The sequence below is a fragment of the Pituophis catenifer genome, unplaced genomic scaffold (genome assembly GCF_029215685.1).
Source record: "Pituophis catenifer annectens isolate HBS135680 unplaced genomic scaffold, rPitCat1.0.hap2 SCAF_1, whole genome shotgun sequence".
In the NCBI taxonomy this organism is placed as follows: Eukaryota; Metazoa; Chordata; class Lepidosauria; order Squamata; family Colubridae; genus Pituophis; species Pituophis catenifer.
This window is the reverse complement of record NW_027256881.1, coordinates 286,702,038-286,717,347: the sequence shown is the minus strand read 5'-3', so window position 1 is coordinate 286,717,347 and position 15,310 is coordinate 286,702,038. Positions and strand designations below refer to the sequence as shown.

The 15,310-nt window shown below is 33.8% G+C and overlaps 1 protein-coding gene across 1 annotated transcript in view; it reads left to right on the top strand.

The window, feature by feature from the left end:
• Nucleotides 1-15,310, top strand: part of RYR3 (ryanodine receptor 3) — a 244,899-nt gene that overhangs the window by 72,243 nt on the left and 157,346 nt on the right. Inside the window, exons 23-33 of the mRNA XM_070935838.1 lie at nucleotides 615-718; nucleotides 2,120-2,203; nucleotides 2,818-2,977; nucleotides 3,766-3,913; nucleotides 4,801-5,006; nucleotides 6,794-6,968; nucleotides 10,040-10,248; nucleotides 10,845-11,020; nucleotides 11,527-11,563; nucleotides 12,375-12,535; nucleotides 13,255-13,420. Coding sequence (XP_070791939.1) covers nucleotides 615-718; nucleotides 2,120-2,203; nucleotides 2,818-2,977; nucleotides 3,766-3,913; nucleotides 4,801-5,006; nucleotides 6,794-6,968; nucleotides 10,040-10,248; nucleotides 10,845-11,020; nucleotides 11,527-11,563; nucleotides 12,375-12,535; nucleotides 13,255-13,420 — 1,626 coding nt within the window. The remainder of the gene's footprint in view (nucleotides 1-614; nucleotides 719-2,119; nucleotides 2,204-2,817; nucleotides 2,978-3,765; nucleotides 3,914-4,800; nucleotides 5,007-6,793; nucleotides 6,969-10,039; nucleotides 10,249-10,844; nucleotides 11,021-11,526; nucleotides 11,564-12,374; nucleotides 12,536-13,254; nucleotides 13,421-15,310) is intronic.

Below are 15,310 nucleotides of genomic sequence, written 5' to 3'. Positions count from 1 at the left end.
TAAATAATTAAATATAAATGAATGAATGAATGAATGAATGAATGAATGAATGAATGAATGAATGAATGAATGAATATCTTCTCCCTTGAAGTGTCCATTTTATTGATGCTCCTTCACAGGATTTCAAAGGTTCACACTTAGCCAATTGTCTTAAAGTTACTTTATATGACTTTATAAGTCAAAAGAAATGCAGAATATTATGAGGAATCAAAGTTTAGTTCTACAAAACATCAGTTATATCTAGACTATAGAATAAGTCATAAAATATCTGTGGTAAGAATGTGCAAGTATAATTTTTTGCTGCAGGTAAAATTTCTCCTGGTATGTCCAACTGCACATCACTTTTTGAACAACAGCTGGGCAATGCAGGTCAGAATTTGCTTCAACACATGGGACATTTATTCATAACTTGTAGAATAAATAAATAGAATAAAACTCTATATGAGTTTTCCAGTGGCCATGCTGACATGATGGGATAATAATACTGTCTTAGAGACACTTGATTGAGGAAAACTGTGATGGATGACTGTGGTTTATTTGCAGAAAAAAAGGGTCTATTTTTGTTGAGCAGAAGTTGCTCTAAGGTTACTTACAGTCTCTTTCATACGTTGTAGATACGAGATGATAATAAAAGGCAGCATCCTTGTCTGGTGGAATTTTCAAAATTGCCTGAAACAGAGAAGAACTATAATCTGCAAATGTCAACAGAAACTCTAAAGTGAGTCACAAAACAGAAAGAAAACTATTCTGTAAGGTCTATGGAAATTCTCAGTCATCCAGGTCATGGTTGTCCCAAAGGTGCTTTTTCAAGAGGCAATGGGACTATATTCTGTAAGCTTTAATTCCCTAAGAAAGCTACTTTTAGTTACTTTTTATGGGCTGTCTCCAGACTTAGCCATTGATAGCAATTTGTTAGTCCTGACAAATTCATCTTTCTGATTTCAACTGATCTGGATTTATTGGAAAGGATTTGGAAATTGCACTTAAGAAATGGACCAGAAGGGCACCTGCATACAAGATAATAGTGGAGGAAGATTTATTTCTCATGGCAGGCCCTCAACTATTCATTTTTTATACCAGAAACTACCAAGAAGTACCAGGGCTGTAGGCTAGGCAGGAAAGTTGAAAGTATCCTGGAAAAGTACTATGGTGAACTACTGTTGCCAGAGCACAGCATGGAGTTGTCCAAGAAATCACTATGGAATGTCCATGGAATTGACCACAACCTGAAGGAATCTTAACAAATAATCAATATATTTACTCCCCTTTAGCATTGTTCAAGAGAACAATTTTTTTCTTAATTTTTGAAATGGTAAATTTCATTTTTGTTAATTTTTTACCCTTTTCTGATCTTAAGATTTTTTTCTACATAAAATAATATATTATCTGATAAATATTTCCATTTCATTCACAATTAAACCTGCTTATTCACTTCCCTACAAGTATTCATCAATTCCAAAATCACATCATTTTCCTTCAGATATATTACATTCTTCTCCTTCCTGCTAGTTTGCCAGAGAGACAACATATCTATCTCTTCTTTCATTCCCATTATAATTTCATGATCTTGAACATGTACTCCTCGTATTCAAAATTACAATCTTCCATATTCTGTGGTCATCACCAAGATCCATTAATATTGACTTCTACTATCCAGGGGTGGGTTCTACTTACCTTTACTATTGGTTCATAACGGGGCCACTCACAAGCGCAAAGGCATTTTGATGACATTTGGATCTGTGGGCGTAGCCTCCCGCCGGTTTTACTACCAGTTCTATAGAACCGGTGCGAACCGGGGGCAACCCACCACTGCTACTATCCATTATAGCTTGATCGAAAAGTGTTTGTCATAATGCTTTTTAATAAGATAGAGAAGGCATAGGGTAAATTACTAGCCTTAGCTGTATTCATACCATGTGCAGCATACTTTGCTAAAGTATGAAAAAGTTTTTGACATCCCAAACATGTTAATACTATTGCGTGCAAAGTAAAATTTCTAATCTAAAGGCTCCCTTGCAACAGATGTTTGCCCTTATTCCAATAACCAGGATGCAATATCCTGATGCATATTTAGAATGCATGCTATACTTACATTTTACAATTGATTCTATTTTTATAGAACTCTTTTGGCCCTTGGATGCCATGTTGTTCATGTAAATCCAGGTGCAGAAGAAGATCTTAAGAAAATCAAGCTTCCTAAAAAGTAAGCTCATTTATAACAATGATTGTCACAAGTTGTTTTATGTGAAGTTTTTCATGTAAAGTATTAAACATAGAACAATCAGTAATTAACTATATGTTTCTGGATACAAACAAACATTTTGTGATGCTGCGTCTTGTGGATAAGAATAGGCAGTGGGACATATTGTTAATGCTGTTTAATAGTTAAAGTCTGCAGCTGATGCATGGCAGTTAAAATGGCCAAGCTATAGGGTTTATTTAACCATAAAAGGTGTTCAAAATTTAAAAATTAGTAATCGGAATCACAACCCCACCATATACATTGGACTTGTTTATTTACTTGCAAACAGGGATTCATAATCTCATTTTCTGAAGAGTTGTTTGTCCTTATTTGGAAGAATATGAGGGATGCATCATTATTGATCTATGGTAACTATACACCAAAAGTGTCTCCTTCTCTTAGGAATCATATATGAAATCAGTATGAAAGAAGATAGAACAGATTGATTTGGATTTAAAATTCCTATTAATAATTAAAGTAGACTAAACATTTACTAAATTATAGGTATACACAAAATATTCTCAACAGCTCTTTGATTAATTAAAATGTAGGTCCATATTTTTTCTGGTTTACAGTTACATGATGACAAATGGGTACAAGCCAGCTCCTCTTGATCTTTCTGAAGTTAAATTGTTACCTTCGCAAGAAATATTAGTTGATAAACTTGCAGAGAATGCACATAATGTTTGGGCAAAAGAAAGAATAAAACAAGGCTGGACCTATGGTATTCAACAGGTAAAAATTACTTTAAGAAAGATTTCAAAGAAAAATTGGGTGATTATAAAGGAAGAACCATATCTAAAGCAATATTATTGGGTAATATGTTTATTACTTAATTAATAATTCTTGACAACTACTGTACTTATTGGAAAAACCTGGAGTTGTGTGTGTTATTGTGTATAGTAGGATGGCCTGTATTTTTTAAAAAAAGCATTTTCACATTTAGTCTTTCTGTGTTTTGGAGCATAAATTGTATTTATTTAGTGCAGCCCAGTTCCTAAACGACTCTGGGTAGATTACCAGAAGGAAAAGAAACAGATACAGTATATAGAGGAAAAACTCCACATTGGTGCATAGAATGGACTCCAATGTAGGGGTGCAATCTGTTCTGGGATTAAGAGATTCTTTGAAGCATGTCTGGGCAATCATTTGGAGAAGAAAAGTGAAAGATAGTCGTGTTCAAAAACTGAGTATCTTTCTTCTTAATAATTATACTCCTAGAAAATAGAAAATAGAAATTTAGGTATTAAAATGTACTGTTCTAAATTGCTCTATATAACTAAATATTATACTGAGTTATGGTGGCACAGTGGTTAGAGTGCAGTACTGCAGGCTACTTCTGCTGACTGCCGGCTGACTGCAATTTGGCAGTTCAAATCTCACCAGGCTCACGGTTGACTCAGCCTTCAATCCTTCCAAGGTGGGTAAAATGAGGACCCAAATTGTTGGGGGCAATATACTGACTCTGTAAACCACTTAGAAAGGGCTGTAAAGCCCTATATTATTGCACCTATTCTTTTTAGGATCTTAAAAACAAACGGAATCCTCGGCTGGTTCCTTATGTGTTATTGGATGAACGCACTAAAAAATCAAACCGGGATAGTCTTCGTGAGGCTGTTCGGACCTTTGCTGGATATGGATATAATATTGAGGCCCCAGATCAGGAAATAGGTATGTTAATACATATTTTGTTATTAGTATTTTTGGAAGCACTAAATTATTTCTAACATGTTTTTCTGTTCCTTTAACCTTCAAGAATACTCTGTAGGATTTTTCAGTATGTTAATGTTTGAGTCTATGAGGAGAAGAATTTATTTACCCAAATTGATGTCTTTTAAACTTCCTGTTAGCACTCAGTGAATGAGGAGTACACTTGGGTCATAAGAAAAAGAAAATCTCCTTGGTGGTTGCTGTAGTCTTCTTTCCTCAAGCCAAAATTTGAACATAATTTTCACATGGAATGAATGCAGCATTTTTCCCTATGTGGTTAATGAAAGTTTGCAATTTCACAGCCTCTCTTGACTTATTCACTGTGTGTTATCATATCTTCTTTCCCAATATAGATTGTTTTCTTTCTTTCTTTGTTTTACTTTGAGAAGAAGGAAAGACAATGAGAAGAAAAAAGAAAGCGCAGAGGCTATGTGTCATAATTCAAGAAAGAATAGCTAAAGGGAAAAAGCTTTGCTTTTCTGGAAAATGTTGCTTCTCTCAGAGGAGCAGATGTACTTGAATATTAAAACACCCTCACTCCGAATTTTAATTTCTACAATGCACACATTCTTGCTTCTGTGTCATATATGTTTATATAATTTCCATACCAAATATAATTTCTGACAAGATAAGTAAGTAATTATTCTCTGGCTGCTTCAACATTTTTTTTTCTGAGTACAAAAACCTGGTGTGTAAGAGCATCTGGACTGGGGTTCAAAAATGTCAAGATGAGAGTTTAATCACAATGTTGCAGCTTCCATCTTTTTTGGGGAGTGAACACCCCCCCCCAAGTGCCCTTTCTGATATGTTCAGTTATAATAACTTTTTTTGCATTGTATTTTTCACAGCTGATCAAACAGTGGAAAAAGTGCGCATTGATAAGATACGTTTCTTCAGAGTGGAGAAATCTTATGCAGTTCAGACTGGAAAGTGGTATTTTGAATTTGAAGCTGTAACTGGAGGCGATATGCGTGTTGGATGGGCAAGGCCAGGCTGCCAACCTGACATAGAACTAGGAGCTGATGACCAAGCATTTGTATTTGAAGGCTCCAAAGTTAGTATGTTTAATTATAATTGGCGGGGTTTATACAGCATAAGTCAGTTCATAGAGTTTTAGGTCATGGGCACAATTACGCATTCATAATAAATCCAGTCCATTGCGAGATGAAGCATATAAAGCTTTAATCTCCAGTAGGCAAAATTTGTTTTGAGTTAAAGTGCCCTCTCATAGATCGACAAGTCATGCAAATACCATAATTCAATACAAAATAAGAGTTACCTACCCCCACCTTCCCTAGTCACTGTTGCAAGGAAAAGAATTTAGGTTGCCTTTCCCTTGTGAAAGTAATTGTCGAAATCTTTACAGTTGTTCTCCTTTTCCTGTTCGATTTCCATTATTCTCAGTTCATTGATAGAATATGAGTTGATGATGTCATGAAGTCTTGCCAGTATTCTTTATGTACAAATGTTTGTGTACCTAAATTCTGCCAGAATCAACGAATAAGAAAGCATGACGGGTTAATTTCTGTAGTAGACATAGAGAAGGATTGAAGGGCAGGAGGGAGAGCCACTAACAAGGAAACTATAAGGCAAGCCCAAGTTGATCTCGTTCCAAGAAACTATTTGGAGAAAATTCCTCAGACAGGCCTCTTCAGAGTTTACATTAATGTAAAGTTAGGGAGGAGGGAGGTACATTCAGACAAGCAAGATTCTGTTATAGTAAAAGTAGATGTAGATCTGTATGATATTGGGTTTTTTTAGCTTGGTTTACCTTGTAGGCTGACAACTGCTAATTTAAATCAAGTACTTAACCATAATTTAATCTATAATACAATTTATAACAATTAAATTGCTTGACATAGTTCCAAGTAATGTTCCCAACCAGCACTGATAAGGACCCTCATAAACCCAAAGAATCAATAGATGGGAAGGGGGGATAGGAGGGGCTATTATGAAAAAGTAGTTAAATACAAATAGGTTTGCATTCTATTTGATGTGAAAGTGTAATTAAGCATTAAAAAAAAAACCACTTACTGACATAATTCAAATAGCCATCAGGTAACAACAGCAATTGGGGCTGGAATTTTCATCACTATATTGCAGATACTGACTTATTTTCCAAAATGTTTCATTAGAGATTGATGTGAAGAACGTTTAGGATAATTACACCTAGGCTGATTTCCAGGGAAAATGGTTGATTATGATAAATATGTAAATAATAGGGGTGAAGACTTATAAGGATAATATCTGCGCAGCAGAAAATAGATCCAGTATTTCTTCCTGTAAAAAGTCAATTGAAGTTAATTCTACTAAAATCTTGGAAGACAATTTGCTGCCTTGTTTATTGTTTATATATCTATTCATCATACTGTGATGAACACATTTAAATCATAAGTACCATAAGTATACTTGGTAATCTTCAAAGTTGATGCCATTAACAATTTATGCCCAATCTGACTATGGAATATGGTTACCATTCACTGAAATCTTCCTACAGAATGTGAATGCATATATGTGAATATATATCCTATATATTTTTGTTGGTTTTTAGTTTTTTCTTTCTTTCTTTCTTTCTTTCTTTCTTTCTTTCTTTCTTTCTTTCTTTCTTTCTTTCTTTCTTTCTTTCTTTCTTTCATGTTGTACATTGTTTATTTTTCTTTCTGGATTTGTTTTCAGTAAATAAAAGCAAAAAGGCCACAATAAGTTTGACGGGAAAATGGTACTATTTTGTTGCACAAAAACCAATGATGAATCTTATATGATACCTAAAAACATAACTTATTTAGTGTAGCACAAGTTTTTGTGGAATATATTTATTATGTAAACCATTTTACTTTTCAGGGGCAACGTTGGCATCAGGGGAGTGGATTCTTTGGACGAAACTGGCAAGTAGGAGATGTAGTAGGCTGTATGATCAATCTGGAGGACAAGTCTATTATATTTACACTCAATGGAGAATTACTTATAACCAGTAAAGGTTCAGAACTTGCTTTTGCTGACTTTGAAATAGATAATGGTGAGCTCATTGCTGACCTTTAGAATATATCACAGCCTTATCTCTCAGTTGTCTAATAGGAGTTAGTAAAGGAGTGTGTAGTACAGCGGTGTCAAACTCACATTGTCATGGTGGCGTCACATGACATATTGGGACTTTTTCCCCCTTTGCTAAACTGGGCATGGGCGTGGCCAGCGTGTGACTCATCCAGCCCATGGACCAGGAGTTTGACAGCCCTGGGGTAGTAAAATGCAGCCCAATATAATAAAGTATATATACAGTCATTAATTAAGAATAATAAAGATTCCAACAATGATAGCATTTTAGTTAGCTATTGTAGAATTTTCTGCTGTCATTGAACTCATGACATTTTAATATGTTGGTTACTATTTGGTATTTTTTTAAATGTTGTGGTAAGTCCGTTAGTTTTATTGGCTTATTCTGCAATTTTATTTTATTGGCTTATTCTGACATTCTGAAAATCTCCATAGACACTTATTCTGACAGTTGTACATAATCATGTAAATACAGCACTAATTAAAATGAGAAAAAAAACATTCTGAAAAAAAAGTGTCTTCATCCTTGGAGACTCCTTCTATTCAAGAAGAGAAGCTACTGAATACAATTAATATTTTCTGCACTAGGACATGCTTCTAAGTAGCATAGACTTCAATATGCATTCCAGTATTTTTAATCTTGCAACCTCAGACAAAGTTCCTTGGATATAAAGCCTGCTGGCCTCAGTAGAATTAATGTTTGAATAGAAACATTTAGTCAAGTATGTTAACGAATTGTAACAAATTCCATTTAAATTATGTTATCTACCATTTATTGTTTGTTCTAATGAACCGTTCAATAGGTTTTGTCATCAGATTGTAAAATTTGTTTGAGTCATTTTATTGTAAAAATGAAATCAGACTAAATATATTTGCTATTAATGATATGTATATTTGTATTAATTCTAAGAGGATTAATCAGTATGCGTGTTATGTGTATAATTAAACACATGCAGATACATATGCAGACATAAAATCCTATTAGGAGAGAGAGTGTGAGATCTCATAATAGCTTGTTTCTCCTAATAGCTTATTTATCTCTCTTCTTAAGGTGCAATCATATGATCCATTCAGAGCATGCTAGAGATGATTGTCATTTTCTTATTTTTTTTTCTTCCAAGATTGGATAGAAAAGCTAGAAGACATGAAGTCATAAATACTGTTATATTTAGCCATTTCATTCACCTTCACTTCACTGCAATCTTAGTTGTAGTTTTCCATATTATATGCCTTGTTCACTACCCAGATGTACCCATAGATATTGTCCTACTCTATCCATGTAACTTTGATCTATTGAGAATTTTATATGACTTTTTAGAAATTCTGTGAAAGGTACACTTTCCCTTTTTTTAAAATTTGAAACTAGACACCTATAAGTGACGTTATTTGTCTGGATATAATATTAGATCTAATATTAGATATCAGATGTTTTAAGATCTCCCCCTTAACAGGATTTTTAAACATTGTATTACACTATCATGTTTACTATTCACCATTAGAAGCCACTATATGACCATTTTTAACTTTAATTATCGGGCATGTATAAACTAGGTACCCCAATCTAGAAAATATCTTTCAAGCCAACATACTGTTGCCCACATCTCACCAACACAATGGTGAAATTTCATGTAGTGATTTGTTGTTTTAACCATTCAGTTGTGTCTGACTCTTGGCAACTTTATAGGCAAGTACCTATTCCTTGCTTTCCTATCAAACACACTTCTTTTAGTTGTTGGATGTTCATCTTTTTATCAGTTTTGATGTTGTCCAGCAAGCATGTTCTTTGCTTGCCTCTTCTTGTTCCACTAACCATCATTGACTTTTCCAATGCATACATGACATGGCCAAAGTAAATGAGATGTAGTCTTGTGATTTTGGCTTCGAATTATGTTTTTGGTTTTATTCAATTCAGCAACTCTGTTGGTTGCTCTGGCTGTCCATGGTATATGCAATAATTTATGCCAGGACCACAGTTCAAAGCATCAGTTCTTCAATCAACCCTTCTTATTGTCCAACTCTCATACCCATACACCATTCAGTATAGTGATACTTACTTAGTGTGGGCATTCATAGAAAAAGTGCATAAAAGTGCACACAAGGGCAGGTTTTCCATCAGCCTTTCTTTTCTTAACTGAAGATATGTTCATCGTTAGGGTTTTCAGAGTAGTCATATAATCCTGGGAGGTGGTATAATTAATTTAATGAATTTTTACATATTCATGCCTTTGCACAATCCAATGCACCATTCATTTTTTAATCTAGTGAACTGCCCAGCTGTATTAATCATGACATTTAACTGTTTAACTGCTCCTTCTTATAGACCACCTACTTTTTAGTAGTCATTATATTTTAACTATTTCCCAAAAAAAAAAAGAAAGAAAGAAGGAAAGAATAACAAAACCCAAATACCATAATTCTTGAATGTTCTCTTCTATTACTACTGTTTGCCTAAAACCCTCACTGGGCATGTTTAGATTCTTGTTATTTTATATTAATTGCTGTAGATCTAACACGATCAGGTCCCCATTAGCTGTCTGCTTTACAGACATCCAATTTATGCCTATCTAATATTCTTGTTAGTGATGTTAACATCATCTTATTGCTTGTTATAGAAGCCTTCAGGCAGAGCTTTGTTATTAGACTTAAATAATGTTTTTATAAGACAGTTTATATGTAGTTCAGGAACAGCCACTTCTTTATGTTTTAATCTGGGATACTTGGCTGCTGATTGTTTGGCAGGCTGGAAGGAAGGAAGGAGGAAAGAAAGAAAGGAAAGAAAAAAAGAAAGAAAGAAAGAAAGAAAGAAAGAAAGAAAGAAAGAAAGAAAGAAAGAAAGAAAGACGTGTTTATATGACATTGATTATAATATTTCAATATAGTAAAGTTCTCACTATTTGAACAAAATACTTTTAGTGGATATACTTTAGTCATTTTTTAAATATTTTTTTAAAAATCCTCAAAATATGAATAGCTTAAACAAATCTAAATGTGATCTAAATCTAAATCTAACTCCATTATAATCTTTTGTTGTTTTAGGTTTTGTTCCTATATGCTCACTGGGTTTGTCTCAGATTGGCCGAATGAATTTTGGAAGGGATGCCAGCACTTTCAAATACTATACAATGTGTGGGCTTCAAGAAGGTTTTGAGCCTTTTGCTGTCAACATGAACAGAGAAGTCGCTATGTGGTTTAGCAAACGCTTACCAACCTTTGTCAATGTGCCCAAAGGGCATCCTCATATTGAGGTAATACTAAATAGTAAGAAGAGCCATAACACATTAAGTGTAATCCATAATTAAGTACTCTAATAGGTCTGAGGTGTACATTTTGAATATTGGGAACGTCGCATACAAATATTCAAAATAGATAATCATGGGGGTTTGTAACCAGTCACAAAATGTAACAAGAAAATAAGTCAGTGAAGCTGTTACTTGTGCCCTTCTCATCCCAGAAACTTGCTCTTTTATCTTTGTCTTTTTTTATTGGGCCACAGTCACCACCATGCTTAATTTCCAAGATTCAGAGAGGCTTAAAATGGAGATGATGCTGACATTTGTACTTTATTCACTACAATAGAATTTTCAATTTTCTTATGAGAATATGAAAACATATTTTTAAATAATAAACAAATTAAAGTTAAATGGAACAGAGTCTATGGGACATAAAAAGTTATTAGCAGGATGTTGATCACCTCAACATTACCTATCTCTCCTTTGTGTCATTAAGAATTTATATTGACAATATAACATAGGAGATAATTTAGTAAGTCTTATCATGGGCTGGTAGTGCTTTTTTTTTTTTTAAACAAATGCTTGTAAAAACAAATTTCTGATAATTTCAGGTGACAAGAATTGATGGAAACATTGACAATCCACCACGTTTAAAAGTTACTCATAAGACATTTGGAACACAGAGTAGTAATGCAGGCATGATGTATTGTCGCTTGAGCATGCCAATTGAATTTCATTCGTCTTTTACATACAGTCATGGTTTTGAATTTGAGGGCTTCTACAAAAGGTTAGATATATTTTCAGTCCTTTAACTGAAACCTATGTTTTTAATTCTGTCTCCCTTTTTACTTAGGGAATTGTTAGTTATTTCCACTTAGCTTGTATCGTTCTATGGCAATGTTCAAATCTTTATTCCAAAACAGAAGACTTATTGATTTTGCAGCTAGTGATTTTCAGTAATCAGAAATACAAAGAGTCAGGAAACAAATGTATTCTAGACATGGTTTGTCACTGAATATCTTGTTTCAGGTGTTATATTCTTCTCCCTATGTTACAGGTAATCCTTCTTCTTAGCATATATATGATTTTTAATTAAAATAGTTATAGAAGTGTATTCTGAGGCTGCCTGAATTTGTTTTTGAAATGACAGAATTCATGCATTACTTTTATGTTTTAATTTTGTCTAGAATATATTTTATTCCATTCAGCATACAGGTTAAAAATATTTTCAGTTCTATTTTAGTGTTTTATACAGTCATTTAACTCTCTATTATATTGATAATCTTATTACAGAAAACAGAACCAGGAAATACCTATTCATGCCAAGACAGTAAGTATTTAGGCTTTTTTTTTTTTTTTAAATGGATTAGTTATCTTAGTTTGAAGAGCATTGGCTTAGATTTTGCCCAAAATTAGAACATACTTTAACTTAATTGAAACAAATTCTGAGAAGTTAATCCAGTTATGTTGGACTCTGATCCCTATATGTGTGTTTATGTATGTATCTGTGTATATGTGTGTACACACACACACACACATATACATACATGTGTATATTTGTGTGTGTGTATGTATAATTTTTAAAAAGTCATCATTTACCATATTTTTCGGACTATAAAATGCTTCTGACTATAAGACACACTTAGCTTTTGGGGAGGAAAACAAGAAAAAAAAATCTGCGTCTGCCTCTCAAGCAATTTGCCTCCTTGCAGCAAATAGCAAACAGCTTGGTCAGCTTCAGAACAGCCTGATTTAGCACGAGCAGCTGATTGGTAGTTGGATCGCCTCCCAGAATACCACCTATCAGCTGTTCCAGGCTGCGGGGATTGCCACTGCCCATTACCACCATTGTCACCCATCGCTGCTGCCGCCTATCGCCACTTCTGCGTGCCCCATTTTCGGCCTCCGCACGTACTGTTTTCGGCTTCCGCGTGTCCCATTTTTGGCCCATTCCAGGTGGCGGGAATGCCCGCCGCCTGGAACGGGCCAAAATGGGGCATGGATAAACAAAATATTTTTTCTATACAAGCCACTCATGATGATTCTATCTATGAAGTGTATAATTCTCTCTATTTAGTATGGAATACATTTTCTCTTAACAAAATTTTCTCTAAGTATTGTATTAATATTTGTCATTCCAGTATTACTACTCAGTGAAGATCTTTGCTGGTCAAGACCCGTCTTCAGTCTGGATTGGTTGGGTAACTCCTGACTACCACTTTTACAGTGAACATTTTGACCTAAATAAGAATTGCACAGTAACAGTTACTTTGGGAGATGAAAGAGGAAGAGTCCATGAAAGGTTTGGACTTATAAATTACCTAATGAATACCTTCCTTCCTTCCTTCCTTCCTTCCTTCCTTCCTTCCTTCCTTCCTTCCTTCCTTCCTTCCCACCACAAGAACAATTATCATTGAAACAATATTTGAACCATAATGTATACTCTGTAACAATACTTAGCAATTACTTTATCAAGAACAAAAATTTAAACTAGATGGTATAAACTATAGCGATCCTTATTTGAATAATTTAACCAACTCTTTAAAGTCACGCTGACTTTAATTTCAGTTATAACTTAGTTATGGAATAGCATTTTCATAAATTAACAGTGTTAAAAAAAAATCTTTTAAAAATTGCTTTGTACTAGTTATCTGAAAATAAACATTTGAATGGAGCTTTTGGCTGATCCTTGAAATAAAAAATAAACTGGATTTTAATTAATCCTTAATTGTTATAGATGTCTAATGCCTTATGTTCACTGAACTTACTTTCTGAACATGGTGATAATTACCAGATGGTTTATAAAAGCTATAGAGCCTCCTTGTGGAATATCTGCAGCTTCAGTTCCAGCAAATCCAAACTTTTATTTTATTTTATTTTTTATCAAATTTGTATAAGTTATTTCTACTTTTTCTCTTTCCAAGAAGAGAATACAGTAGGCTATTCCACATAAAGTATATATTTAAATAAATCTTTGGGCAGCACTTAACATTCAATTGTTTTCTGGTTACTTTATTTCAGTGTAAAACGTAGTAATTGCTATCTGGTTTGGGGAGGAGAATCATTTGTTAATTCTCAAAGATCAAATCGTGGTAATGTTGATCTAGAAATTGGATGCCTTGTCGAATTAGCTACTGGGATGTTGTCATTCACAGCCAATGGAAAAGAACTGGGAACTTTCTATCAGGTATCAAAATTCCACTTTTCATGTTTTAATAATATGAATTAATGTTTTATGAAAATATAATATCATTATGTTTATATTGAGTAGGTTGTACAGCCTCAATTATGCTATAGGATCTCCTGCCTGAGCAGGGGGTTGGACTTGAAAACCTCAAAGGTCTCTTCCAGCTCTATTCTAATCAATGAATTCTGATGAATTTTGACTCCACCATTTTAATTTTATGAGAAGGTTTATTGCAATACTAGAAGAAAATAATCCAGGGCTCCCTCACATCTGTTGGTTAATCATTTGAAATTTTATTGGAGTTTCTGTATATATTCTGTACAGCAAATTCTATCTCATATTCCTGTACTAATGAATTGATACTGGTTGTGGAGAATGTAATTGTTTATAACCAAAGTTATGATGTAAGGGTATTATTTAACGTGTGTTTAGTTGGGGAGCAGAATATTACAGATTGGATGTTGAAAATGTATCCTGTTTTAGTAATTCGTCCAATAGTTAATATTTGAGGATAGTAATATAACAGTGGATCACAAATAAGCCTTCATTTTTTAAAAAAAATATTAAACTAAATCTAAATATAGGTCTACCTGAGGATTAAAATCCATCACTGTGCTAGTCAAAACAGGCTGCTGTTTATATCAACCCTATACTTAAAGTCTAACCAATTTTTGTTGCAATTTCCTCTGAGAAAAAGGCTGTCATTTCTTGTGAAAATGTAATGATTCTGCCTGTGACATTCTCTTCTACTTCAGTAAAGTGAAAGATTAAAACTGAGGATGACGTTAGTAATGCTATATTTAGGGAGATATGTGTTGAACAGAAAATAAACCTGATATGAAACTATAAACGATGAAGCAAATGTTACACAATTTCTATGAAGACAATTGATTTGAATATTTTGGGTGGTGGAAGATATGGTGTTTGGATAAAACATTAAAATATTGCACTCATTACACAATTCCATAACAAAGCACAGAGCAAAATTGTAATCATTTTTAAAGAATAATTGTTAATAGTTTTGAATTCTTACTCAGAGTCTTTTTCCTACATTGTTCCTAGGTATACAGCAATTATTATTATTATTAATAGTAATAGTATTTGTGGCCTCTGCCATTGCACATATAATTTTGTTTCTGCTTATAGCACTGTTCATTATATTTCTATTACTGTCAGATGTCTGGAATATTGTAAAGGTTTTTGATGGGACTATGATCCACATTCCATTGCACTTACCTAGAGGCAAAACAACTATTTTTTTAGCGGCACAGAAGCAATATTTTGAGCATTTTTCACCTATATTTCTTCAGATAGTTCAGTAGTATAGATCTCAAACTCATTTCTATCCTCAGATCTCAGACAAAATCGTCATCTAAACCCTTCCACCCTCCATCAGTGTTCTCCAAGGAATCAGTAATATATTGGGGGGGGGGGCACAAGCCTGCTGATATCTCCAAGTCGTTCCTTTGACTTAAATTGTGCCTTGTCTCCTATAGTTCCACCTTATTACAGTGCTTGCTTTAATACTTTCTCTCAGATTCTGGCAACATATCATTTGAGATTGAATCAATTATTTTTGTGTGCTCAATAACCAATACCAAAGTAATGAACATTTTGGAAAAGGTGTATTCCTCATAATATGGTACAATATTCCATCCTTTGTCATTCTTGATATTTTATAGTTCTGTAACATGTGGCCGAATCCATTCAATTCTTAGTTTCTGCTATTTGAGGATACATTTGTCCAATGAAGTTTTAGACAGTCACCATAACAACATTCCTACCCTGCTTCACTTCGATTATTATTTTGGAATGTTAAATAACAGGAATGCTTATTTCTACATCACCATGCTGTTTGGGGTTTTTATTTTGGGAGGGGGGGGGGTCCAT